The 27909-nt window shown below is 42.1% G+C and overlaps 4 protein-coding genes across 7 annotated transcripts in view; 3 read left to right on the top strand and 1 right to left on the bottom strand.

Annotated features, from left to right (window-relative positions):
• The window catches only part of LOC140324917 (transmembrane 4 L6 family member 5-like), a 9383-nt gene extending 2099 nt beyond the window's left edge, over positions 1 to 7284 (top strand). Inside the window, exons 2-5 of the mRNA XM_072403040.1 lie at positions 848 to 913; positions 1326 to 1489; positions 5514 to 5717; positions 6903 to 7284. Coding sequence (XP_072259141.1) covers positions 848 to 913; positions 1326 to 1489; positions 5514 to 5706 — 423 coding nt within the window. The 3' untranslated portion in view covers positions 5707 to 5717; positions 6903 to 7284. The remainder of the gene's footprint in view (positions 1 to 847; positions 914 to 1325; positions 1490 to 5513; positions 5718 to 6902) is intronic.
• Positions 7285 to 9038: 1754 nt separating this feature from the next.
• Positions 9039 to 14441, top strand: LOC140322790 (transmembrane protein 272-like). The gene is made up of 5 exons (XM_072399395.1): positions 9039 to 9057; positions 10230 to 10322; positions 10773 to 10823; positions 12208 to 12405; positions 13148 to 14441. The coding sequence occupies exons 2-5, from the start codon at positions 10247 to 10249 to the stop codon at positions 13339 to 13341; spliced, it is 519 nt and encodes a 172-aa protein (XP_072255496.1). The 5' UTR covers positions 9039 to 9057; positions 10230 to 10246; the 3' UTR covers positions 13342 to 14441.
• Positions 14442 to 15200: 759 nt separating this feature from the next.
• Positions 15201 to 18110, top strand: LAMTOR4 (late endosomal/lysosomal adaptor, MAPK and MTOR activator 4). 2 transcript variants are annotated; one of them, XM_072399397.1, is made up of 4 exons: positions 15201 to 15254; positions 16121 to 16201; positions 17245 to 17359; positions 17470 to 18110. In XM_072399397.1, exons 1-4 carry the CDS (start codon positions 15252 to 15254, stop codon positions 17565 to 17567), a joined length of 297 nt encoding a protein of 98 aa, XP_072255498.1. In that variant the 5' UTR covers positions 15201 to 15251; the 3' UTR covers positions 17568 to 18110. The 2 variants fall into 2 exon arrangements, with proteins under 2 accessions (XP_072255498.1, XP_072255497.1); XM_072399396.1 differs by lacking the exon at positions 15201 to 15254 and adding an exon at positions 15321 to 15999.
• Positions 18111 to 19697: 1587 nt separating this feature from the next.
• Positions 19698 to 27909, bottom strand: part of TRAPPC14 (trafficking protein particle complex subunit 14) — a 29785-nt gene continuing 21573 nt past the window's right edge. For all 3 annotated transcript variants that reach the window (XM_072399391.1, XM_072399393.1, XM_072399392.1), the window contains one exon: positions 19698 to 27781. In XM_072399391.1, the coding sequence (XP_072255492.1) occupies positions 27628 to 27781 (154 nt within the window). In that variant the 3' untranslated portion in view covers positions 19698 to 27627. The remainder of the gene's footprint in view (positions 27782 to 27909) is intronic.

Genomic DNA, 27909 nt, shown 5'->3' with positions numbered 1-27909 from the left:
GGGTCAGATTGTGGAAAGGGATTTAGAGGAGGCAGTAGGGTCAGATAGTGAAGCGGGATCTAGAGGAGGAGGTGGGGTCAGATAGTGAAGGAGGATCCAGAGGAGGCAGTAGGGTCAGATAGTGAAGGGGGTATGAAGGGTGCACTGGAGGTAAATTTTGGAGGGGGATAGAGCAGGGCAGTCAGACCGGATAGTGTAGGGAATATAGAGAAGGCAATGGGGTCAAATAGTGAAAAGTAACATGGAGAACGCAATGGGATCAGATAGTGGAGGAGGATAAAGCAGACGCAATGGGGTCAGATGTAACACGCAATACACTGAACTTACAGGTAAAGAAAAATGGCTCTGTCATACGGCAGCCTTAGTCATTTTTAATGCTTTTCCATGCACACCTAAACCCAGTGTGACAGGTAATGAGGTCTTGCCAAACATTAATGAAGAGTGTTGTCCATACTGTGTGAGAAGTGTGGCATCAATCACTTGGGATACTCGAAAAAAAACATAACAGTTGTTTGCTGATCACGATAATTATGAAATTGAAAAAAAATTATATTTCCTACATCCATGTAATAGGTGAACCTGTTCTGCCTGACACCTATCATTTGGATATGACGTTAGGGGGGAAATTGTCAGAGAGGTTCTTCCCCAATCTTCTGCTGCCTCTATCTCCTTTAGGAATTCCTGTTTTTCAGTTTTCATGCTATGTATGCTAGTTAAAGACTTTATCATAGTTATCTATCTTTATTTTTATTTCGGCTTTAGTTTTACTTTAGATATCAAAGGCTAGAGAACATTGGGGATCTCTGTAAAAGGTTGGATTCATTGACTCCTCTACTTTTTTTTGTAGGTATTAATTCCAGCTATTTGTATACACTATACGGGCCGGCGCGGAACATGCAACAACCGATGTGGGGTAAGAGGTCACACTATGGACCATTTAAAGGGTCCTATTTCATCATTTCATTTGTTTCTCTATTTTTATGGGTATTATTGACAATAGAAAACAACTTATAAAACTTCCCTGTGCTATTCTTACTTAAATATCTAAAAAAAAATATGCTACTAGTCTTTAAAAATAGTCACCATGGAAGTGACCCACCCAGAGCTGCCAATTAACTTTCAGAATTTTAATCCTTTACTGGCTTCTTCCATCTTTGGACATCTGTATCAGATCTATGCTCCCCGTATAAATAATTGCCTGTAGTAGCTCCTGAATTTATGAACTTCCTAACCAAAATGTTCTATTTTCTGTTATACTACATCTCATGTAAGGTAGAACGATAAGAATTATCCTGACACATTTCTCCTGTCCTTCTCCCTCCTAGATGTTGGTCACTTTGTTCCTGGCAGCGCTGGCGGTGTGTGGCTCTATCTATGGCTTTGTGACTTCACTGATGGGTCTAATCAATGGACCTCAGTGCTACTACACATTCATCTCGGGGACTCAGCGCTGGACTGCTCCCTTCAAAGTAGACAAAGAATTCATTAAGTGAGTGTGATCATATTATGTTAGCATGTAAAAAATAATATGGAAGTATCGGAATCTTCAGAGACCAAGATGAGAATTTACCTGTTCCCTTTATCACAAAAGTCATTATTTCCATATTGGTAACAATTATATTTAGCTCTTTTTTTTTTTCGCTTTATATTATGGGGCGGTAAGGGGTGCATGTGAACATGCCGATAAAACAGAATATGAGGGTGCCACTGTGTGACCCTAATTCCTAATACATGAGCATGCAGGATCCATTAGGATCTCTACTGAAGTAAGTCAGGAAGCAGTAGGCAGTGGAGTGAGATTTTCTGATCCATGTGATGTACGAGGGGGTTCTGAGAAGTTCCTGGCTTTGCCCAGAAAGAATAGAGCCAGAGTTATAAAATAACACATTTATTCAACATATTCACCCTGAGACTGATGCACTTGGTACAGCGCAGTTGCAGCTTTTCTAGACCGTTCAAATAAAAGTCCTTTGGTTGGGCCGCAATACAGTTCTCAGCAGCATCTTTGATGTCAGAAATGTCCTCCAAACGTTGCCCCAGGTGTTTCCTCAAATTCGGGAACATATTATTATTTTTAATAATATTAATAAACAGGATTTATATAGCGCCAACATATTACACAGCGCTGTACATTAAATAGGGTTGCAAATGACAGACGAATATAGACAGTGATACAGGAGGAGAGGACCCTGCCCCGAAGAGCTTACAATCTAGTAGGTGGGGGAAGGCAAAGCACAGAAGCTTGAATTTGATTCTAAGGTGAAATGGAAGCCAATGGAGAGAACTACAAAGAGATGTAGTGGAAGAGGAGCGGGAAGGATGGATGAGTCTGGCTGCAGCATTCATAATAGATTGTAGAGGAGAGTCGGGTTAGTGGAATACCAGAGAGGAGGAGGTTACAGTAGTCCAGACGGGAGATGATAAGAGCGTGTACAAGGAGTTTGGTGGTCTCAGGGGACAGGTAGGGGCAGATTTTGGAGATGTTGCTTAGGTGAAAGTGACAGGACCTGGAAATGTTCTGAATATGGGGGGTAAATGAGAGGGCCCAGTCAAAGGTGACACCAAGACAACGTGCCTGGGGAGAGGGGGGAATAACAGTGTTGTTAACAGTTAAAAATATGTTAGGGGGAGATTTGGAATTTGAGGGGGGGATGATGATGAGTTCTATTTTATCCAGGCTGAGTTTCAAAAATTGGTCAGATATCCATGATAATATGGCCGACAGGCAGTGTGGGACCTTACAGGAAGGAGAGTGGGCGAGGAGGATAATGCTCCAAAGGGGCCAGGTCAGGTGAGTAGGAGGGATGGTGGACCAATTGGAAACCCAGGGTGTTCAATTTGGCAGCCACAACATTGGATGTGTGCACAAGTGCGTTGTCCTGCAAAAAAAGGTCAACTTTCCACTGCGTTTCGTCTTAATTGCCTCCTTCTACTGGTCCAGGAGGTTAGCATAATACTGTCTGGTGATACTAGAGCCCTGAGGTAGGTAGTCCACCAACAGAATACTTTGTCCCAGAAAACGGATGCCATGACTTTTTTGGCCAATTTCTGGGTTCAGAGCTTCTTTGGCCGCAGGGACCTGCTGTGGCGCCATTCCTTGTTTAAGGATCATAGATGTGGAGCCAGGTTTCATCCTCAGTCACTAACCTAGCCAAAAAGTTCTGTGCAGCTTAAAAATAGGCCAAAACAGCGTTTGATGCTTCAACTCGTTCCTCCTTCTGATCATTGTTCAAACATTTCGGCACCCACGTTGCTGAAAGTTTACTCATGTCTAGGATAGTGGTGACAACAAACCCAACGTGCTCCCCTGAGATGTCAAGTATCTGGGCTATCTTTTTTGCGGATTTTCACTGGTCTTCAATAATCAGCCCATGGACATCGCAGGTTGCCGGGTCAGTTGAGGTTGGTGGGCGCCCACTGCAGGACTCATCTTCAACGGTGGAATGCCCAGACTTGAAATGAGATATCCAGGTTCTGACAGTGCTGTAGGAAGGACACTCTTCCTCCAGTGTTTGTGACATCTCAATGTGAATCTCCTTTGATGACTTTTCCTGGAGAAACAAAAATTTCATGATGGCCCGTAACTCCAACAACGTGAAACTTGCTTGTCCCTCTGCTGTAACAGCTTCTCACTAAAAGAAAATCGCAAAGACCTGATAATTGCACAGTTACATACTAAAATATTAGGCTGTCATATGCCTTCACACTCATTTTTCTATTTCATCTGGAAAGCGGCAATGCCAGGAATTTCTCAGCACCCCCTCGTAATATACAGGAGTACTGTAGTTAAAGCCCAACTCTAGCTGAAACTAATGTGGATAGACTTAGACAGATCAATGGTAGCAGGACAAGAAAAAAGAGCATTGGTTCACACCAGGAACAACATAGGTTCCAAAACCTTCTGAAACATCTCATCATAAAAACAAGCTATGACTAGGAGACAATCCAAGTCAGCAACAGCTGAGCAGGAACAATCATGGTCAGTAGATAATCCAGATCAGAAACAGCTGAGCAGAAACAAGCCAGGGTTAGGAGACCATCCAGGTCAGCAACAGCTGAGCAGAAACAACCATGGTCAGGAGACAATCCAAGACAACAACATCTGAGCAGGAATGAACCATGGTGAGGAGAAAATCCAGGTTAGCAAGAGCTGAGCAGGAACAATCATGGCCAGGAGACAATCCATGTCAGCATTAGATGAGCAGGAACGAACCATGGTCAGGAGACAATCCAGGTCAGCAATAGCTAAGCAAGAACAACCATGGCCAGGAGACAATCCATGTCAGCAACAGCTGAGCAGGAACAGATCATGTTGAGGAGACAAATCAGGTCAGCAACAGTTAAGCAGGAACAAACCATGGCCAGGAGACAATCCAGGTCAGCAACAGCTAAGCAAAATCAAGACATGGCCAGGAGAGAATCCAAGTCAGCATTAGCTGAGCAGGAATGAACCATGGCCAGGAGACTGTCCAGGTCAGCAACAGCTAAGCAGGAACAAACCATGGTCAGGAGACAATCCAAGTCAGCAACAGCTGAGCAGGAACAACCATAGTCAGGAGACAATCTAGGACAACAACATCTGTACACGAATGAACCATGGTGAGGAGGCAATCCAGGTCAGCAACAACAGCAGGAACAAACCATGGTCAGGAGACAATCCAGGACAATAACATCTGTGCAGGAATGAACCATGGTGAGGAGGCAATCCAGGTCAGCTAAGCAAGAACAACCATGGCCAGGAGACAATCTAAGTCAGTAACGGCTGAGCAGGAGCAATCATGGTCAGGAGACAATCCAGGTCAGCAACAGCTGAGCAGAAGCAAACCATGGTCAGGAGACAATCCAGGTCAGCAACAGCTGAGCAGAAGCAAACATGACCAGAGGAAATGAGTAGAAAAAGAGAATTCAGGAAACAAGTTGCGTCAGGAACAGGTGAGGATGAACAAGCTGTCATTAGGAGATAAGCTAGGCCAGGTGAGCAGGACCAGGTTCGGGAATGCAGGTCCACAAATTTCGGTACTGAGAATCTTAACCTTAAGGATTTAAATAGGCCTTTTAAGCTTCAGTTTTGTGACTGTCCGTGCATGTGTGAGGGGACTTTATTCGCAATGTGCCTAAGCATACATGTAAGTGCCACAATACATTTTGGCAGCTGCACACAAGCCTAGGCCTATAGTTATGTTCAGGCTGAATTGAACTGTTAAAGTGATATGTTAAGAGATTATTGTATATAATATGTTTTGTTTGGTTCATTAAAAATAAATTTACCTGTGTAATTGAAGATTGCAGATTTGATCACTGTACTAATTTCCAATCGTTACAATGTAGAACAGTGTTTCTTAATCAGGATTCTGTAGAACCCTAGGGTTCCTCCAGAGATTCCTAGGGGTTCCATGAGCAGTTTGTGCCTCAGTTTAGATGACACTAAAATTCTTTTTGGCTATCTGTTTGGTATGAAGTAAAGCCTACACCATATCCAAAACCATTCATGTTTCTTCCTTGTCTCTTTTTAGTTTGGAGCGGAGTTACCTCTTCCACAAAGAAGTTTGGAGTCGCTGTACTCTGCCCGTCGGTGTGGTTGAGTTTAACATCATTCTCTTCTCCACCATTATGGTCGCCAGTGCCATTCAGGTTGTGCTGTGCCTAATCCAGATGATTAATGGGCTGTTTGGATTTCTCTGTGGGACTTGTCAAAAGAAGTCCTGAAAATATGAAACGTGAGTATCTATAATAATTTATACTGAACATTTCAAACAGAGATAACTTTCAGTAAATATAAAGTTTTTTTTAATTTGATAGAGCTTTTGCACTTAAAGCAGACTTATCACCACCATGTCAACATTATGTAAAAGTGATTTTTTTTAATTAAATTTCTTAACTAGAAGGAAGCAGTTAGATCTGGAGATGTAATCTATAGACTCTCTATCTATTTGAATGTACTCGTATATTTACTGTAATAGCACTTGCTAAAAAAAAGGAACCAAAGTTTTTTGGATGTTCCCTGGACTGAGGCCATTGCTTATCTTGTGACATTGTGCAGTGAAAGGTTCTCTTATGAGGACATCAGCGGTGTATTGGACTCATATTGTCTCCCCTGCACTTCTATAACTAGACCAAGTACTTTTCTATACATATTTGCTGCCAGTGTGTGAAAAGTGTGAACCTGAAGACCCTAAGAGCAGAATGCTTCCAGGATCAATGCATAAATGGATTGGATGTGAGTTCCATGCGCACCACTGGCCATGCTAACACTTTTTCCCGTTTCTGGGCTTCATAGAGGAATAGAAGAGCCCAGAGACCACTGGGATGGGGGTACCCTAAACTTCCTGTGAAAGGAGGACTAAGGAGAACTAAAATGGAGGCTCTGATGTAAAGAAGTTCTAGATTCGAACTGTGGAACTGTAATGTGAAGAATATGGTCTGATGTAAATGAAGGAAATTGGTGATAAAGGGGGGGTTACAGATACCTAAAGGCGTTTTTCATGTCAAAAATTAGCACTGGGCCCCGTAGATTTGTAACTAGAAGATCATCAGTGGTAGTGCAGAGTTTTACCATTGGAGGGGTGAGAGGTCTAAATTCCACATCAGGGCTCATAGGACTGTAGGTACGCCACTGCAGAGGGGTATAAAGCTACCAAAAAGAATGGACAACTGGTGAGGTAAGAAGGACACTTGGGAGATATGATATCAATGAGCTATGATTCCAAGAAGTGACATATGGTGCCCTGGGGGGTTCTCCTTGGTGTGATTGGAACGTTGAACAAGTGTAAATTGGCACCTAGTTGGGCCTGGCAGGGGACCCATTGGGAGCTGTGGATAAAATGAGTGCCGGTGGTTGACCTGCATCTAATTTTTATCATTATTAATAATATTGATATTGTGTTTTTTTGGGTTTTTTTTAGGTCCCCTCCCGGAAACCACAAACCCGATGATCCCCAATGCTCCCCACTGTCCCATAGAGCACAATTTTGGAACTGCTGTACATTGTACAAATACAGAATGGATGAGAAATAAGATGCATAACAAGCTGGAATACATTGTAAAGGTCTATTTTTTAGACAGGAAATCTGACATTCCGTCATGGGAATCTTCCAGATCCATGTGTTTTAATGGCAGTAATTGATTCCTACTAGGGAATGTTTGTGGGAATGTTAGATTCCTTGATTAATAAACAGAGCCCAGAGAGTGAATATATATTTAATTTTTTGCCATTGCCCGATGTGTAAATAAAGACCTTTCCATATATTTGTGTAGAACTTATAAATAAAATAATTTCAAACCTCATTTCGTATTTCAGCATGATGTGTCACATGAACCTTTTGTTTCCTGTTTTGGTTTTTGTGTATTTGGACACATTGATTGGTTTCCTTTGCTGCTCTTCCACACATCGGATGATCTGATTATCATCTCAGTTAAAAGGAAACCTCTCCTTTACTAAAATGGTCTCAAAAGGCTCCATGGGCAATATTCAGGGGTGCTGTCAGGAATTCATTTTAGGAAATTTGGAAAGAACGGGTAGGTTAACCTTAGCACTTAGGAGGTCATTGGAGGCCGAGGATGGAACTTTATTCTATGCCAGTATACATAATAATAATGAAATAGTAAAGTCACACCTGACCCATACACATAAAGTCACTGAGCAAAATTACTAGGCAGGATGCAGAACCTGCAATATTATTATTATTATTATTATTATTAATAATTATTATTAATAAACATTTATATAGCGCCAACATATTACGCAGCGCTGTACAATAAATAGGGGTTTTAAATGACAGACAGATACAGACAGTGACACAGGAGGAGGACCCTGTCCAGAAGAGCTTACAATCTAGGAGGTGGGGGAAGTATCATACAATAGGAGGGGGATATGGAATGGTGGGGAGTAGTGAGGGTTTAAGAGACAGAAGAAGACGGGTAGGTGAGGTTGAAGCGTTTTAGGGCTCTTTTAAATGAGGAGAAACTAGAAACAGGCCAAATAGGATAAGGAAGACCATTCCAGAGAGTCGGGGCATCTCTAGAAAAGTCTTGGAGCCGTGCTTGTGAGGAGGTTATGAGTGAGAAAGTCATTAGTAGGTCATTGGAGGAGTGGAGAGAGCGGCTAGGGGGGGATTTTATCTATCAGATCAGAAAGGTAAGTGGGACAAGAACTGTGGAGGGATTTGTAAATGTAATAAACCAATAAGGCTGCCAATAAATAAAAATGTAGTTAAAAATTATAGACAAAGTTTTTAAAACAATACACCCATTGATTAAATGATGTCCTTTGTCTGGAAGTATGTCCTCTATCTCCTTTTCCCAGGTAATCAGACCACATATAGTGAACTTTATAGCAGGATGATAAGTTGTAGGCCTGACACGGACATTTGTGCACACAAAGAATTATACAAATCTATCATCTCTGAGCCAGCATACCAGCCCAGAAAGTAAATGCACACCCTGTATGATGCCTGAACAGAGATGGTGCCATCCTGCTATAGAGAAAAGCAGATCGTGGTCACTAAGATAAGGTAAACCAATATTTTAGGTTGTCTAGGTGAGGGAAGAGCCACCAATGGGACCCATTCCTGGAATGGAAGTTTATTCTCATTGTAGAGATTTCTTCTCACTTCCTGTTACATCTTCTAGGCAGGAAGTGAAGTGAAATCTTCACAGTGGGGTGCAGACATCAGAACACAATCTGATCCTGATATACAGAATATACAGAACTAATAATAATGTCTGGACATATATTTTATGTGTTTGTTTAATTCTATTACAATCACAATTTGAATTCAGCTCAGTCAGGTCCTTGTCTGCGGCGTGCCATTGGTACGGTGATGACTGCATACTTATCACAGCCATAGCTAGAACCACAAACTTATCTGTCCATCTCCTCTCTCTTCCTGATCAGTCACGCTGAGGCATATAGGAAGTGTATGGTCACATTTTGCTGACACCCAGGCTTCAGACTTTCTGTTTTACAGCTCGTCAGCAGAAGAGGGGGTGAGTATATCAAACCACCAAATACGGCCCCGAATGCCGGCACCATGTGATAATCGCACTACTTTCATTTAGGTGATGAGCCTTTAGGTGTAGCAATGTATCAGTTATCATTGGTGACTACCAACTGCCCAAATGGGGGTCAGGTGACTGGGATGGGGATTTTTGATGTAGCCAGCTGAGTTCTCCCATCACCAGGATTACGGCCTGCCCATGGCAAGTGCTGAAGGAAGAGAAGAGCCGAGGGTCAATTTAGAATAAGCTTCAGGACCGGCGGCACCAAATCATGGACTGGCAAACCGCACCACGGGCTACAAGATTTCACTTGGCCCTCAACAGGCCACTGCGGTTTATCATGGGTATGGAAGGATCCTTAGTCGTTGTGGATGCCCAACCTCTACTATCTTCTTCTGATGACGCCTGGAATCACCTCTGACAACCATCAGTCAATAGGACAGTGGGTCCACCCTATAATTTAGCAAATCGATGCCTACTTTGCCAACCCAGAAATATGTTTAAGCTGGGTGGGAAGACATTGTAAGGAGTGGCAGTCCCTGTATTGTGACCCAACCCAAAAACAGCCGGGTGGTTACTGAAAAGAGCTGGGTGGTGCACTCGGCTAAAAGGGGCCGGGAAAAACACTGCTGCAGCAGTACCATGATTGTTGCCTCAATCTGAATATTTTAAAAGAAGCAAAAAAAAGAAAAAAAGCTGCTTGGAGATCGGTTGTTGCCCCTTCCTGGAAAAAGGCAGCCGGCAGAAAAGGTTTTACTTGACATGGTTGGGTCAGCCTTGGCATCTGTAGAAGGAGCAATGCCACAAGGCATGGATGGACACAAGGAGGTGCAAAGTGTGGCATTGTCTGAGTGCCCCAGACCAATATATAGAGGTCCAAATGTAGCTCAGCCTGGGGGGGTCCCAAATTTATTTATTTTTTATTTTTATTTTTAATTTATTTCTGCACAGGAACCCACTGTTGGCTACATTCACCACTGCCCCAAGAAAGCTAAGGGCCACATTCAGGTTGATGACCACTGGAATAAGCAGGAGAAAAAGAAAGATAATAATGATGTCAACTTTCTATCTATGTATCCAGCATAGTGAATCTCACATTTTCTTAAGCATTCCCTGGTAGAGAAGCTTTCAGGTCCATGCATTTCAATGGCAGTAATTCATTATTTCAGTGAATGTTTATTAATTTATAAATGCACCCCAATGGTTTTGTCTCAACCTTTTTTTCCCAACAGTACAGAGTTCACCCATCATGGATGACAACCAAAGTGACGCAAGCCCCCTGCTAAATATATTCGAAACTTCTTTCTCACCAAAACCTGTAACAAGTAAGCGCTGAAGTTGTGGCTGAGATATAAAATGAATGTACAGATCTAAATGGTCCCTGTGTGACTCCGTGCATTGCCAAGCTAAGTATCACCCGAAGTTAATGCTGAATAACGGCTTCATTAATACCCAACACAATGGGGGCTGGGCATGGTGCCACCGGTTGGGCACCCAGGAAAGTGTAAAACTAGACTCAGGCAGCCCATTCAATGGAATAGGATGCCTAGCCCTGCAAAGAGTACCTAGAAATGCCCCCCCCCCCCTCAAATAGGGTTTGATAGTCCTTACCTGGTTATTATTATTATTATTATATGATATGCTATGACATGACATGATGATATAACACACTATGATATGATTGTATGGTTGGTGTTATCATCATCCTATCAGAAATGCTGGAATGCCCGGGCTCCGTTCCCTACATGATGTTCCTGTCTGTGTTTTATCCCCAGTTGGACTGAAGTGCCTCCTGTTTGGAATTAATGTCGCCAATATTGTATTAGGTGAGTTCCCCATATACATGAGGTTTTATTACTGACATCTTCTCACCTCAGTATTTGTAAGTCACTAGTGTAAGTGTGTTTTGTATGTCTAGATCAAACAGGTTACAGGGTAATGACATGATATGATGGTATGTTAAAGATTATATGTTATATGTTATTATATTATCATATATATTATATGATAGGATACGACATGACATAATATGAGATGATGATATTATATGATATGCTATGACATGATGATATAACACGCTATGATATAATATGAAATGATGTGATATGATATGATATGATATGGTGGTATGTTATGACTTGATATTATATGATAGGATACGACATGACATAATATGGGATGAGGATATTATATGATATGCTATGACATGATGATATAACACGCTATGATATAATATGAAATGATGTGATATGATATGATGGTATGTTATGATTTGATATTATATGATGGGATACGACATGACATGATGATATAACACACTATGATATGATGACATGACACGGTATGATATAATATATATAATATAAAATGATGTGATATGACATGATGATATGATACAACCTGACATGATATGATATGACATGGTAAAGAAATGATGATATGACATTATATATTAAGCTATGACATGACATGATATGATATGACATACTATGATGGAATATGACATGCTATGATATGATACGATATGACATTATATAATATATGACATAATATGCTATGATATTATATGATACGATATGACATGATATGATATTACATACTATGATATAAAATTACATACTATGATATGATACTATATGACATGATATATTATATGACATAATCATAGCATAGCATATGACATGATATGACATATGCTATGATATTGTATGATATGACATGATTTGATATGATATAATATATGACATGATACTATATGACATGATATATTATATGACATAATATGCCAGATATTGTATGATATGATATAATATATGACAGGCTATGGTATCATATGATATAATATATGACATAATATGCTATGATATAATATATGACATGCTATGATATGATATAATACATGATATGGCATGATATGATATATGATATAATATATGACATGACATGCTATGATATGATATAATACATGATATGATATGACATGATATGACATGACATAATAGGTCATCCTCATGACACCTGACTATGCTACATCCCATACAATATTTCCCATACTTCTCTGGCGTTGATCATTTCAAGCTTAGCTGAACCCAACAGAACCCTGAATATAGAATACTGTAATGCAGCCAGACAAGTATTGCCAGAGATTCTCTCGGTGAATCATTGATATAACTAATACATTCTAATGCTTCTCTCTGTTTTCACCCCCAGGAGCCATCTACTTCCATGATTGCCCTGGCCAGTACCTGATACCCTACTACCTGATCATTTCAGGGGCGGCGGGCATTCTGTTCCTCTGCCTAACCTGCCTCCCCTGTGGGGATGGACGGGAACCCCCAACAACAAGTCTGCCCACTCTCTGTGCTCAAGGACTGATGATTCTTTTCATGTTCGCCTTCTTTATAACAGGTAAATGTCTACCAGGCTCATGGCGCCCCCTATTGGTGGGTGTGATTTGAAGAAAGGATGGGGGTGACACTGGGACACAGAGAAGATTACAACAGGGAATTTTGATCAGGAACAAGCAGAAGGAAGGTGGCGGTGTTGGAGGACAAAGAACAGGAACCGTGCTCTCAACTGCCCCCATTATGTTGAATAGGAGGGGTTGGAAGCGCGGCTGGGTGTGCCCTAAACTACTGTGGTTTACCACAAATCTGAAAGAGGCCCAACAGAGAGGGTTTAGGAAATTAAGGGGTATATTTATAAACAATCTGCACATCTTTCAACCCAAGCTTAATGTTTTATCATTCTGAGCATGCTTATACAAGAAAATGTATTTAATAGTAAACTACAGATGGGTAAATGTACTAGAAAGGTATTAAGCAGACCTGGGCAAGCGTATACATTGGATTAACAGCATGTGTCATTCTCAATTCGTCCACTAGGTGGTGGTGTGTTCATTTTCATGCACAATTCCTTACACTTGTATCAAGTTAACACAACACCCCCTAGTGGACGAATTGAGAATGACACATGCTGTTAATCCAATGTATACACTTGCCCAGGTCTGCTTAATATGTTCACCCATGTAAACTTAATAGCTTTCAAGCATTTTAAAGAACATTCACCCATTTCATGTTCTAATAAAGGGCAATGAATACTGGATCAGACAGCACCGGGAGTCATAGTGATCCCTCTTTTATCTCTGCAGGCAATGTCTGGATCTATTCCTTGTATAACGAGCCCTGGGATTCTCCAACAGACCCCAAGAGATGTAACCGAGTCCTTTTCCTCTATGCCTTCTGGATTACAAACGTGTCCTACATGTTCATCGCCATCCTGATCCTCGTCTACCTCTGTCTGCTGGCCTTCCTTTGTATTATGAGGAGGGTCATTTCACCCTAAGTCACATGACACCTTCACCTTTAGTCACATGATACGTTCACTCTAAGTCACATGACACCATCACCCTAAGTCACATGACACCATCACCCTAAGTCACATGACACCTTGGCCCCGATTTAATAAAGCTCTCCAAGGCTGGAGAGGATACGCTTTCATCAGTGAAGCTGGGTGATCCAGCAAAGTTAAAATGGATCTGGTCCAGTATTAAAAACATTTGAGAGCAAATAGCCAATGAATTTGAAGCAATCCATTCCAGGTTGGCTGGATCACCCAGATTTACTGATGAAAGTGTATTCTCTCCAGCCTTGGAGAGCTTTATTAAATCAGGGCCCTTCACTCCAAGTAACATCATATCTAAACTCTAAGTCACATGACACAATCATCCTAAATCCTCTGACACTTTCACCTTAAGTCACATGACCCCTCACCTTCAGTCACATGACTCCTTCACCATAAATCCCATGACACCCCCCCTAAATCCCATGACACCATGTGACTAGAACATAATTGTGATAGTTTGCAGTTTACCAGTACTTACATGTGATTGGTGTATTCATTTCAAGCTTTTTTAATATTTCCATCCGGTGATCCTGCCAGTAACACTTTATTTCTGAAGGTGACAACAACCTCTTTTTTTTAACATGTTTATAGAGAAGAAGCGTTGTCACTTTAGAATAAGACTTCAATGTCTTCTCTGTAATAGAGGGGGGATTCTGTAGTGCTCAGGGTTAGCTGTGAACTATACACTGGCAGAGAGCCCAGGAAATTTAAAGCTTTCTAATCGTACATTAGAACCTGCAGCAATTTATAAAGAACCTGCCTCGTTTCCTGGCTGGAGGATATCCCGCATCCTCTAGCTCCTCCCTTCCCTGCCTTTCCCCGCCCCTTTCTTTCATTTACTTCAATCATAGAAGCTCAGCGCCCCCTGTGGCCTCTGCTAGAAGACGTGAAGGGACAGAGCGCCTTTCTCTCAGCTGTGCCTGTAATCTGAGCTTCACATAAAACCACTGCAATGTCAGCTCTCTGGATTTGGCTATAAAGTCATTATTTTGTAATTTTTTCGGTACTAAATAAAGTATTTTAAATAATGTTACTATAAATGTGTCAATTGTTTTGTGGTAAAGGATTGCTGATCACAATAAGGATCACTATGGGAAGCCTGGAGATGAAGTGTGTGGCTCTCTATCCCGATCTCTACTAAATAAATTAAAAAAAAAAACAGAAAAAGTCACAGTTCCCTTAGTTTGAGCTACTGAGCTCTATAAATATCTGAAGCCTGGTTTTTGTCTGTAATTGAACTTCATGTTTTGCCTGCTGGCTAAAAATAGAAAATATGGATTGTTGATACAAAATATACTTTTACTTGGTTATTAACATCAATTCAAGACTAATTTAAAATAAAACAAACATTAAAATAAATAACGTCTGGTTTTCCTCTGAGAAAGAGATCATAGTTGTTTAAGATAAAGATGTCTTCAGCAGTGCCGCCATATTACGTATGATTATCCTATTGTTTCCAATGCACTTTGGTCTTCAGAAACATGGCCGCCGGACCCTCTCACAATAGTAAACAGAGCACAATACACTGCCACTGCTCTATTTTATCATCACTGGAACGAGGACCGCCCTTAGTTAAATAGCGAGCCAATCAAAGAGCTAAAAGATGATAGACAGTGAGTGGCAGGTTGGGGTGCGAATCACGAGCGGTAAAGTAAGACTCGCCCGCCTATTAAGCATGTAGGCAGCGCTTGATCTATTATTGACAGCAATCTTGACCACTCAATACAGTAAAAGAAAACAACTGACAGGTAATCGAACCAATAGAAAGAGAGAGGGTTGGATGGCTGTGAGGTGGGAGGAGACAAGGCTGGAAGTGAAGGAGGAAGTTGCAGGGAGTAGGAGCAGCAAAAATGGTGAGTGGTCATGTGATTCTGTGTGTTGTGTTTTTATTATAGGAACACTGAATGTTGTGTTAATCTCGATTACCTTTTAAAGACCATTTCACCTTCTTTTATACTTTAGTACATCTCAATGCTGCTGCAGCCCCTTTCACTCCCTTCCATTTCCATTTGCACCCTTGGGATGATCACATTGCATTCCTCAGGGTCTCTGATGGTGACAACTGCAGATCAGAGCTTTGTAATTTAATGACCACTTCGGGAGTCTGTAGGACAGGGTCACAACGCAAGAGCACAGTTGGGAGTGTTGTCACCCTATAACAGGATGTGTTTACATGTGGACCTTCAAGGCAGGATCTCCAGGAGATATTGAAAAGGACTTTATTAACATGTTGGAAGATTCTAATGTCCTGGTTTAGATATGAATGAACCATATTGGGACTGGTGGAGCAAAATTTAAAGATTGTCTCCCCATAATAACCAACAACTGTCCTACAGACCTTACTGGAGTGCCTCCTTACAACAGACCATTCCCTAAAGTGGGAGGGGCATAATGCTGCCTGGGCTCCTCCCCCTCATTTAAAATGCTATAATTACCCACAATACCTTTCTCCATCCATGTACATCCTGAGAGTGAGGTCAGCACCGGTTCCAGGAGCAGAGTGGGGGCGACGTCTTGTTAGAAGACCCCCAAGGGTGAGATTTCGGCAGCTCCCGAAGTACCGGGATGGATTTCTCACCAAGGCACCAGGTGAGTAAGGTAAGTATATTAGAATGTGGGGATTTTATTTTATGGCCTGGTAGTTAAAATAGAGTAAATTTTATTTGTTAGGAATCTGCATTTTTAAAGAATTTTGTCTCATTAATTTTTATATTCTCAGACCTCCACACTGACCCAGGGTCTGGAGCGGATTCCCGATCAGTTGGGGTATTTGGTGATGAGCGAGGATGGCGTGTTGGCGGTAAGTATGTTTTTAAAGCTGTGTCCAATAATCAAAAAGTTTTGTTGAGTTTTAACTTGACCTGTTGGAAAGATTTTACTTCACTTCCTGCTGGGACAGGAAGTGATAAGAAATCTCTCCAGTGATGAGAATAACAATGGAACTCCTTTGACTTATAATAAATGATAGAAGGGTTAGAACCCATATGGGGTTATTATTTCTGACTGATTCACTATGAGGAAAAGATGATTACTAGTGCAGGAACCTAAGAGGTGCAGCGTCCTCCCAAACTGACTGTCAATCCACTTCCTGATCATACTGAAGGTTGCCCACCATGTTTTGCCTCCCGCACATTCTTATTGGGTCAGTCAAGCTGCCAATCAAAGTAATAGGTCAATAAGGATGTGTGGGAGGTGGAGCTTAGCATTACTTCACTACATGGAAGGGATACGATTTGCTTGTCGGAATGTTTTGCTTTCTGCTCATTGCGACTGGCCAGTCAGACTGCTTATCAAAATGATTGGCCAATAGGGATACAGAGGAGGTGGGGCTTAGCAGCAAGCTGCAGAAATACATGGAAGTACTAAAGCTTTTCATGTCAGATCATTTTATTTCCTGTACATTTCTATTGGCGGTCGGGCTGCCCATTTAAATAATAGGCCAAAAGGAATGAGTGGGAGGTGGAGCTTAGCAACAAGCTCTGACTTCCTGATCATTCCTATTGATCAGTCAGCCTGCTCATCAATATAATAGGCCAATAGGGATACAGAGGAGGTGGAGCTTAGCAGCAAGCTCCGCCACTAAGTGGAAGTACCTCAGCATTGTACTTCTTCTAAATTTCTATTGGCGGTTGGGCTGCCAATAGGGATATGTGGGAGGTGGAGCTTAGCAGCAGGCTCGACACTATGTGGAAGTATTGATGCTTTGCCTGTCAGATCAGTCTGCCTCCTGGGCATTCCTATTGGCCAGTCAGTCTGCCTATCAAAGTAATAGACCAATAGGGATGTGTGGGAGGTGGAGCTTATAGTGCTTTCACCCACCTGACTGACCTCTCTTTTTATTAGAGTGCCGGTGACCTAGAAAACGATGAAAATCTGGCCAGTGTGATCCGAGAGATGGTGACTGCGGCTTGCAGCTTCCAGGGTCTCGGGGACCAAATGCCATTCAAACGCATGAGCAGTGAGTACCCGTATCCTGATAACTGGGGGGGGTCCTTTAATGTCACATGATCATACACCCGTCTCTTAATGTCACATGATCATAAAACCCGTGTTTTCTCTCCCGCACAGTTGTGTTCGGCGAGCACTCTTTCTTTGTCACCGTCTCCGGACAGAAGATCTACGTGGTGAAGAGACAGAATGTGGTTCGTGAACCAATCAGCGTTTGACGGCTCGTGACCGCACCCTCCGAATTTCTTATATTCTGGACTGAACCCCCCATGAAGATGCGGGCGTCATTTCTGGTCATACTGGGGCTGCTTTCAGAGAGATCTCTATTTTACACCACGTTGTATATATTGGGGTTTTCTAGCAGTTAAGCTGTCCATAAAACAGGTGCAAGTTCTCTCTTGGCAGACATTTTCCTGGTGCAGCTGGTGGTTGTCTTGTTCAGCATTAATACAAGGGAGAGCTTTGTGCTGCACCAAGGAATCTTATCAAGAGACAACTTGACTCTCGTGTTTAAAGTTGCAATCTGCAACCATGAAGAGAAATTGTTTACATGATCTCTCGGCACTATTTAAGGTTTACGTTATTCTGTCCATGATGGCTGGCACAGCTTGACCTGGATACAGTTTGGAATGATCTATCCAGCCTGCCGGGAAGATCTGGCATCCCCACATTTTACTTTGTGAATATCGCTTCATTTCTATAGGATAATTTAATGGAATTTGTAAAGCGCTGCAATTTATTAAAATGAGTAAAAATTAAAAGGTTTGGTGTTTTATTTATGCATGGAGAAATCTGCCACAAATATTTCCTTTCCCTCCTTATGGCAAGGGTTAAATGCCCCTTTATTCTAGGGAATGGTGCTGTAGTACAACCTACCTTGCTGTTCACTGCCGCAGTACCCAGTGCTCTCCTCTACTGCCCTAGACCAATCACATGCAGCCTCTTCCTAGGCCTGTCTGCTGATGTCATTCCCTCCAATGGGAGTCTAAGCCTTGAGCTGTAAAGGGGTGGGGTTTTCTTTGGCTTCCTCTGCATCAACTATGTCCATAGCGTTTTATACCTGGGATATAATTATTTCCTTAGTGGTTGAACTTTACTATGTAACTATATAGATGCTAGAATTGTCTCTATATTTTTTACAATGTGTTTAGAACCAGGGTTTTTTTTTTTTTTTTGTTTAAATATTTTATATAACCCAGTAGAAACATGCATGGAAGTATTTGATCAATCAAAAGCCTTCTGCTTTTGGCTCCCGCACATTCCCATTGGTCAGTCAGGCTGCCCATGAAAGTAATAGGCCAATAAGGATGTGTGGGAGGTGGAGCTTAGCATTACATTACTACATGAAAGGAATACACTTTGCTTATTTGTAATATGGGTGCTAGAATTGACTCAATATTTAAAATGTTGGGCTTTGAACCAGGGGGTTGCACTATTTCATTATTGGGTTTTTTTTTTTTTTTTTTAAATACTAGAGATATGCCAATAGGTTGCAACAAAAAAGACTGAAGGGGAGGGGCTTCACTTTTTTATGTAAAGTTTTTTTTGGTCTGCCTTAAGTACCCTTACTGTCCAGACCTGTCATAGCAGTACCATCAGGAACCACATCCTAAATCAGTGTTTGTAAGGTTACAAACACACGTGCAATGGTTCTCGTCCAATTTGCTGTGTGTACAACGCTCATTGTTTGCGGATCGACAAATGATGAATGACTGTAATGAAGTGAAGGGGGAGAGAGTACAGAGCTACATCATTCTCAGAATGGTGCTGTATGTATAACGCTTGTTCGTTTATCTTCCAGTCTTATTCTTTCCAATGACAATAATTGAACGTGTGTGCCCAGCCTTAACCAGAGCTCTGTAGAACCCCAGGGATCCTCCAGAGGGTGCTAGAGGTTCCTTGAGCAATTTGTGACTCTCGGGTCAGTTTTAACAGACACCAATGATGTTTTCAGCTATGTAACATTCTTCTCAATGACCAGCATCGGTGGTCCTCCGACCACCACACTAATATAATGTCAGCTGTGGATATAGTAATTTATAGTAGGGGATTGCTGAGATCTGACTGTATTTTTAGGATTTCCCCATGTTATAAACATTAAGAGCTGAACTTTCAATTTATAGTGCAACTAATTAATAAATAGAATATTCTGCACTCCTGTAATAAAAATATGCTGGCAAGTATTCTTCTAATGTGCCCCACAGCCCTCCTTCTGCCCCCAGGTCCTGCAACAAACACCAAAGTTGTAGTCGCACTCGTGTCACCTATTTTTCTTTTCTCCATGACCCCCCTTTTCATTACTTTTATATCAATATATATAATATCAAGAAATAACACCACCAGACACGTTTATTTTTTTCCTTTTAAACTTCAGTGTGTATTTTTGCACCTTATTGTTGAAAATAAATTATAAACGCATTGAATAAAACATAAAGTGCAACATGAAAAAAAACAGGTCAAACATCAATTAAAAAAAAAACAATGTAAAAACAAATTGTCCAGTGTAAGCGGAGTGGCATGAAGCACTCAAGTATCAGCAGGAATGTCAGAGTGAGGAGCGGAGTCTCCAGGTACCGGCGGGTTATAGCACAACGCTCGTGTCCAGTGACAGCCAGGCAACACAAACTGTGCTCACCCCAAAGGTATCCTATTGGGAAAAGATTTGTGGCTTTGTGATTGGCAGCGTCTGAAGGAAAAACTGGTTGTGTTGCCCACAATGATGCCATGTTTTTTAAATCAACAGGAAACAAACTTAGATTCTGAATGAGGTGTGATCAGACTAAGACTCGGTGTCTCCAGAAAGGAACCCCAGACTATATGTTGGCTGAGGGATTTGGAGTTGGTTTCCCTGTTGGGTATTTATAAGCTGTCTGTGTCTACGGGGGGGAGATTTCCCCTCACTTCCTGTACTGGAGATGGTTAGGATACCGATATAGGCTGAGCCTGGTGCTCCAGGGATCCTAGCAGTGTCATTGGCCCCTTGGAGGAATAAATGGAGAGAAGAGAAACAAGCACAAAGCAATGGCCTCAGTGATACCAGGAAAGGAAGTAAGGACAATTCACCCACAACCTAAATAAATTCACATTTCATCAGTTGTGTGCCTGGAGTTCACTTTAAAGGGCCAATATATTTGTAATATAAAGGCCCTGAGTAGAAGGCATTAAATATTAAAGGATGTAGCATGCAGAAGCAGTTTTTGTATGTTTACATGATACAGCTCCTGTGGTTGGTACTTATACCAGCCAATCATCAGACATAGAGGAGGTCCCTGTAATATGGCCGCTCCTTCCAGCCTAGGCGTCAGAGGATTGTCACTGGAAATGATCTTTCGTAATCATTTGAGAATGAAGGAGCGCTGTACCCACAGCACAGTTCTGTTCTATAGGGAGGGGATGAACAAGGTGGAACCCCGCTGTGCTCTCCTCGACCAGAGCAGTTGTTCATGAATCCACTACGGCAGATTGATGAACGACTTTGGGGGATCGCTGTACATGTCAGATTTCTGACCAGATGAGCACGACTGTTCGTCTCAGGTGACAATTATCTGAGCTTTAAATGGCAGCTAGTGGCAGGTGGGAGTGATGAGTTCATGAGCTGTAACATGGAATCAAATTACCAGGACATGTACAGACCACAAGGATTTTGACTTATTGGAGCTCCAGGAAATAGAGCTACACCAGGATAATAGAGGATAAGGGTAACGAGTTCATTCCTTTACCTCTGTGCTGTTCTTAGTTGAGGGGAGTGCAGCGTTGCCCTCAGCTAAAGCTTCCAGTGCCTTCTATTTACTGAATATACCTGGAAGTCTATGGGGCCACCAAATGCACAGCGCTGTACAAATAGTAGGGGCTGGAGGTACTGAGAATACATTGCTGCTGATCTGCCTGTATTCTAGAAAGTGCCGGAGGTAAGTATTTACCACATCATATTTCCCTACTAATCACATTTCATGCAGCGATCAGGACATGACATTGTCAGGCCAGCACAAACAGTTCTTTCAGACCACATCCATCATGAAGCCACCTGAACAGTGGTGTGACCTTTAACCTGACATAACTTAATGGGTCGGGATGTAAATGTCACATGTCTGGGGAACAATTATCCCAAAACTGCCAGCAACTTGGCTCTTAGCCATGGAAACATCAAACGAATTGTCTGCATAGCTAGCCAGCAGTATTACAGAGATACCTTGCCAAATCATAGTGACAAGGTCCAGAATGGGCAAGGTAAACAGAACCAGTCTGAATGTACTAGTATCAAGAAAACACAGCGGCTGACATGGCCCAATCTCTGCCTTTGTAACCCCCATAGCCTGGGAGAGAGGTGGTAAGATCCCTGTATTTGTACCCTATTGCCTGAGGAAGAGGTGGTAAAATCTGTCTGCAACCCCTATAGCTTGAGAGGAGAAATGGTGAGAAGGGGTAGGATCGCTGTCTTTGCAACCCCTACACCCTGAGGGAGAGGTGGTGGTAAAATGTGTCTTTGTACCCTATACCCTGAGGAAGAGGGGGTAAGAGATGGTTGGTGGTGGTAAGACTTCTGCCTTTGTAAACCCTATAGCCTGAAGGAAAGGTGGTCTCTGTAACCCCTATAGAGTTAGGTACCCCTATAATCCCATAGAGAGAGGTGGTAAGTGGTGGTAAGATCTTTGTCTTTACAACCTTTACAGCCTGAAGGAGAGGTGAACATAGGTGGAAGGTAGTGGCAAGACCTCTGTCTTTGTAACCCCTTTAGCCTGAGGGAGAGGTGGTGGTAAAATCTATCTTTCTGAGCCCTATACCCTGAGGGAGAGGGGGTAATAGGTGGTGGTAAAATCTCTGTTTTGTAAACCCAATAGAGGGTAAAGTCCCAGTTCTAGTCACTTCATGCAAATCATGCTGAACTTTAAGATGAACTTCTAATGGGCATTTGAAAACATGACTAATACTTCCTGGTACCCATTATCAATTGCCAGGCATGTAGGAGCATTCAATGACATTTGTGGCAGGCGTCCACAACTCTTAAAGCCTCACCATAACCACGCATCTTTTAAAAAAGGGAATCCAACCATTCCAATTTGTCTTAATGATAACCAGGGGGTGGTAATGACTGGCTGAACCACCGAGCTCCTACAGTCAGGAAAAGCTAGCATGGTGAATGCCTTCAGCTGCAGAACAGCAATTAAGATAACTCTAGCCACTGGCCTTGTACGTGGTTTTACCCACAGGCGGAGGGTTACAGGAGGGGATTGGACTGCATCATAGTACATAGAACAAGCTCTGTGTGCTCCTAACATTAGTACATAGCAGGCTGGTTCTTCAAACACCAATATATTACCAACAGCAGGGCAATAACATAACCTAAATCTACGCCTAGTATTTAGTACCGCTTTTGTTCCCCCGGCCTAGTCTTTGCTCTTGAAGTACCCAGTGCTGTACCTGTAAACGACTTTACACAGCTGTATCTGGAGAAACTTTGCACCATGTATACTTCAAAAGCCTACGAAGACAAAACTGATACCAAAAATTTTATCCACAAAGTTGATCGAATTGTTTCTTTACATCAAATTGGCCGAAGTGTGAAGCTGAACTTTGACGAATACAATTATAACAAAAAATAAAATAAAAAAATGCTTTATATTCGTGTCTAATGGCACAGCGCCACCTGGTGGCTTATCTAGTTTCTGCCAGCAGATTAAACTACGAATCAAGTATTCGAAAAGGAAAGTTTGTCACCAATGGGATTCGGTTTCATTACTGCCAGTGATGTGTATGGAAACTGCCATTGCGGACCTTATGAAATCCTAGCTGACTGACCGTCATTTTGATCCTCACTACCGTGCATGCAGGAAATAAAGTCAACTTTTCCAAGTGATCCTACCAGCAACACATTTCCTGGTCCCAGGTGGACAACACTCACTCACCTTACTGTATGTATGGAGGAGCAGCATTGTCAGCCTATGACGGGACTACAATAACCTCCCCTTTTCCTACGTGGCACAAGGGGGGGGGGGGTTCAGTATTAGTTCAGTTGTAGCCAATAAAAGAACAGGAATACACAGGAAGTTATCAAAAGACAAAGTTTCTGGCAGAATCATTAGGTATTTGCACTTGCTGAACAGGCAGAATGGTTTCAATGGTATATTAACCAGCCCAAACGGGGAGCAAGTAAGAAAAGTTTGTTGTTAAGGTTAACATACCCTTTAACTCCCTAAAACAGCCAATCATCTAGCACTTTTAGGAGCAGAAGTCATCCATGGCAGTCTACATTTTACTCCAGTCTCATTTAAACATACAAAAAACAAAATATGCAACACAAATCCCTTGTTTTACACGTAACTGAGATGCAGTACCTAAAAAATCCTGAAGGTGGCACAATAATACCTCCAAATAACAAGTGCCAACTCTTTCCAGTATTGTAAGTTATTCTATCACAAAGCAACAGACGCTTCATGACCGTCCCTTTAAGGGCATTGTGTATTAATAAAATCCCTAAGTGAATGTCCAGTGAATATGACTTATTATACATTCATATATTTCAATAGCTCCCTAGTCTTTTTTTCTCATGATCTTGGTCAGATTTGGCCACATTTGTACATGTCAGCATACATAGACAGAAGAGGACCCCCATTAGTCCGCTGCTGGTTTCTCATTGACCAATCACCTGGCTGGGGGAGGAGTGATGACCAAGAACGTAAAACGTCAGATGTTTCTGGTTGTTTTCCTATAATCACCCATTAGACGGGTAAATACCATTAGATGGGCTGAACCGTGTACTTACAGGAGGATTCCAGCAATAGATGACAATTTAAGCCTAGAGATAAAACTTTAAAAGTTTGGAGAAAAATTTAGCAAACTTGTGAGTTGAACAGGGGTGCCCAAACTTTTGCATTAGCCTCTGCAGCAAATCTTACCTAACATTTCATGAAAGCCAAATTCCAGCCAGAGTGTGGAAAGATCAGAACCTCGGTCAGGTTTTCATTGCCGTCTGTGACTCCATTAGAGAAAATATAGATTACATATATTAGTATATACAAACTTTTCCCCCACCACTTTTAGCTGGGCGCACCGCCTGGCACTTTTTAGTGACCACCCGGCTTTTTTTTGGGTGGTTACTGAAAAGCTGGGTCACAATACAGGGGCTACCATCAGCCTACCGCTTCTTCCCACCCAGCTTAAAAACCATTCTGGGTTTAACACTGATATATATATATAAATGTTTTAAAAAATAATCCTATATATCCTTATTTGAATCTTGGTCTGCTTTTTTGAACTTCTCCTATATCTGTGCAGCAGTTCAATGTTATAGTTAAAGAGCTTCCTATAATAAAGACCAATCACTGCTGCTCTCTCTCCTTGTGCTGGATGATTGGTCTTGTATCCACCCACTTCCTGTACTGGGTGGGTCTGTTAGATCCCGCCCACAGCTCTCCTCTCTGGACAGGCTATGTATAGGAGGGTGGAGAGATTTTTCATCATTTCCTGTCTCTTACTTCTTTCACCCCTAACACCCAGCAATTAAGAGAGCAGAAGCAACCCAGTGGTGACACAAGACAGCAATGAATCCTGATCTAACCGTTCCATGCTCTATACAAAAAAAAATAAAATGCAGTGCTATCCCCAACCCCTTTTAGCTGGGTGCGCCACCTGACACTTTTCAGCAACCCCCTGGCTAGTTTTGGATGGTTACATAAGTTGGGTCACAAGAGGCTGCAACACGCCTACAGCTTTTTCCTATCCAGCATAAAAAAAATTCTGGGGAGAATAATAGAATTTGGCTGGACTTGAGCTTTAACAGTTTTTGAAACAACACTGACAATTCTTGTTAAAGCAATGTACTAATGGGGGTGCTATTCTTACAGCAGATAACATTTTCTTGACTCCCTTTTTATCAAGCCGAACCGCAGTGATGGATGTCAGCCTATCATATTTATATTTTATATATAAATATATATATTTTATATATTTTATATTTTACCTATCTGATTGGAACATGTGACTAAGCATGGCCAATAGGCTTCAAACCTGCATGGAGGTCTTTGCATCTTGCAATCTCACAACTGTGTGAGTATGGGGCTCCCCCTAGTGACAGATGGCGGGTTTTGCATACAGAATACATTGGCACATGTGCTATGTAATAAATGTCTCAAACACAGGTAAACCAGAACAACGTGTAAAGTGTGAATGGTGAAGTCATCCAAAGGATTTTAGGAGACTCCCTGCCAAGAGGTCCCTGCTTATCACCCCACAGCCTCCTGCAGCATTCTTCATAATATACAATATGTAGAAATACTACAGGGAACAAGGCTTACCTTTGTAATAAATGAGACATAAGTGCAGATCTACAAAATAAGAGCTTCAAAATCTCACATTGGGGTGCACAGAGAGACTTGGAAATTGCTGATTTAAAGGATTGTGAAACTTTAAAGCTACCAGGGCCAAGCTAGACTGGTAATAGTCTGTCCTTCCATTAGGGTCTATAGAGCCATAAGTGCAAATACAAAGCTACAAACAAATCATCTCAATTAAAAGAAGATGAGTACCTAAACCAGTGTAAGCCATGGTCACAGGCTGATGCAGTTGATGGGAGGATTTCAGCATTCCAGTCAAGACAAAGTGTGGCCAGGTGCCAATTGAGGGGCTAAATGCTTATAAATGTGCAGTGTTGCTAAAAGCTACATGCCATGTAAGATTGTTCCATCGCACCGCAATGCAAGCAAGCACAGCCTACATGCAGGTGACTACTCTGCTCTGGAATCCGGAGCACTGCAGCATTGTTGTCAGATCACAGCAGCTGTATTAGGTGTACGTCAATGGACGATACAACAGGTATTTGTGGGAAGAAGAGAATCCTTCCTCTAAGTGCTGCAACATTTTTTACTGCTGTGTCCCATCCATGCCATGCAGAGCAGTATAGACCTTCCATAGGAATAAACTGACCCATGGTATGTCCGCACTATAGACACAGGACGAGAGGTTTCTCTTTTTGTTTTTATGCAAAGGCTGTGCACAGCAGCGCCTTACAATGGACAATAAAAAGGGAAAGTAATTTGCCTGCTTTTGGGGCGCCTACACTGAGTTGGGAGACATTTACACTATATAGCAATCTCTAAACTCTCCGGCATTTCCCAAAAAGAATATTTGGTTTTTTTTTTTTTTACTGAAAATCCGCCATCGGTCATAGGAGATGGACTAAAAGAGAAAGCAAATTAAAAGCCAAATTTAAATGCCTTTCCATTGATATCAGCAGAACTTTTTTTTTTTACCTAATCCAGTAAAATCAGCAAAGATCATCTCACAACAGAAGTGTCAGCAGTAATTATTTAGATGTAGTATTCTCCCCAGAAATTTGTGAAAGCTGGGTTAGAAGAAGCTGTAGGCGGGTGGTAGCCTCTGCATTGTGACCCAATTCCCCAAAACAACCGTGGTGCACCTGGCTGAAAGGGGCCCGGGAGAACACCTAGGGATGTGCTGGTTACCTGGTTCCCCACAAGCAAACGATTAACCGGGAAACCACACGGCTGCACTAGAGAACTATGACTGCCAGGACATGTATGGGTTAAGCCTATTTCTATACCTTATATAGTAGATGGGGGTTTAATACATATGGGGTTTTTCCAACATGGCCATGAAATTTGTTTTCCTGCTTTCTTAAGGGAAACCATTGCAGCTAAAATAGCTAAACTCAATAAACAGCAACTGGCAAACACATTTGTGGTCTGTGTCTGAAATGCTTCCTTAAAATAAACAAAAATGTAAACATAAAAAAACCCTGAATGTACAAGAGATGGTGGCAAAGAGAAGGGGGGGGGGGTATACGGTCCATTCTCCCATCTCATTTCCTATATCACGTGGGGGTGAGTGACTGACCCCGGTTGTACGTTAAGCTCCTCCCACCCTGTTCTTTGGTCCCGATATCCCACCCGCACAAGCTTCCCAAAGCTCTGTTTGTACTACCAGTGTTTGGCTTCAGTTACCCACCCCGACAGGCTGCGTTTGCCCCAAGTCCCTCCCACCCCAAAGGCTGCGTCTGTTCACTTTTTTCCCTGTGCGCACAGCCAACTTGTAACCCCCAAGATCCCCGTTTGCTTAGGCCACTGGTGGCCCCATCTAACCCAAGCTCTGTTTGGCCCCTTGTATCGTGTTGGCCCTTAATTTCCTATTCAGTTGAGGCTCGGTGTGGCTCCCATCCAAGCTCGTTTGATCTACGTCCTTCGTCCATCCCAAGCGTTGTTTGGTTCCCCCGTTCGCTGTACGATTTTGGGAGGTTCCACTTCTGCTTGGCAGCTTTACCGGAGTTCATTGCACTGGATTGACCACCAGAACTTTGCACTGGCGCTTGGCGATTTTATCCAGAGATAGGGTGGCCCGCTCGGGTGGCAGGTAGAGGGGGCGGCCCAAAGGCGATCCTACGGGTGGAGTAATCGCGCGACGTTCCATAACGCTGCCGGTTCTATGCAGAGGAGAAATAAAGTACACATGTGACATAAAGATAATGATTGTGGAGTGTTATTTAAAACTTTACAATGATCTTAACACATAACAATTTATTCAAATCACAGAGCATATTCATACTTGACA

The sequence above is a fragment of the Pyxicephalus adspersus genome, chromosome 2, assembly GCF_032062135.1.
Source record: "Pyxicephalus adspersus chromosome 2, UCB_Pads_2.0, whole genome shotgun sequence".
Lineage (NCBI taxonomy): Eukaryota > Metazoa > Chordata > Amphibia > Anura > Pyxicephalidae > Pyxicephalus > Pyxicephalus adspersus.
Note: the sequence above shows the minus strand (reverse complement) of the source record. Positions and strands in the feature narration are given on the sequence as shown.

Coding starts and splice junctions, on each gene's coding strand:
- LOC140322790 (XM_072399395.1), top strand. CDS start 10,247: ATGGATGACAACCAAAGTGACGCAAGCCCCCTGCTAAATATATTCGAA. Junction 10,824..12,207: donor TGTCGCCAATATTGTATTAG/GTGAGTTCCCCA, acceptor TTTCACCCCCAG/GAGCCATCTACTTCCATGAT. Junction 12,406..13,147: donor GTTCGCCTTCTTTATAACAG/GTAAATGTCTAC, acceptor TTATCTCTGCAG/GCAATGTCTGGATCTATTCC.
- LAMTOR4 (XM_072399396.1), top strand. CDS start 15,967: ATGGATTTCTCACCAAGGCACCAGGTGAGTAAG. Junction 16,000..16,120: donor CAAGGCACCAGGTGAGTAAG/GTAAGTATATTA, acceptor TTATATTCTCAG/ACCTCCACACTGACCCAGGG. Junction 16,202..17,244: donor GCGAGGATGGCGTGTTGGCG/GTAAGTATGTTT, acceptor TCTTTTTATTAG/AGTGCCGGTGACCTAGAAAA.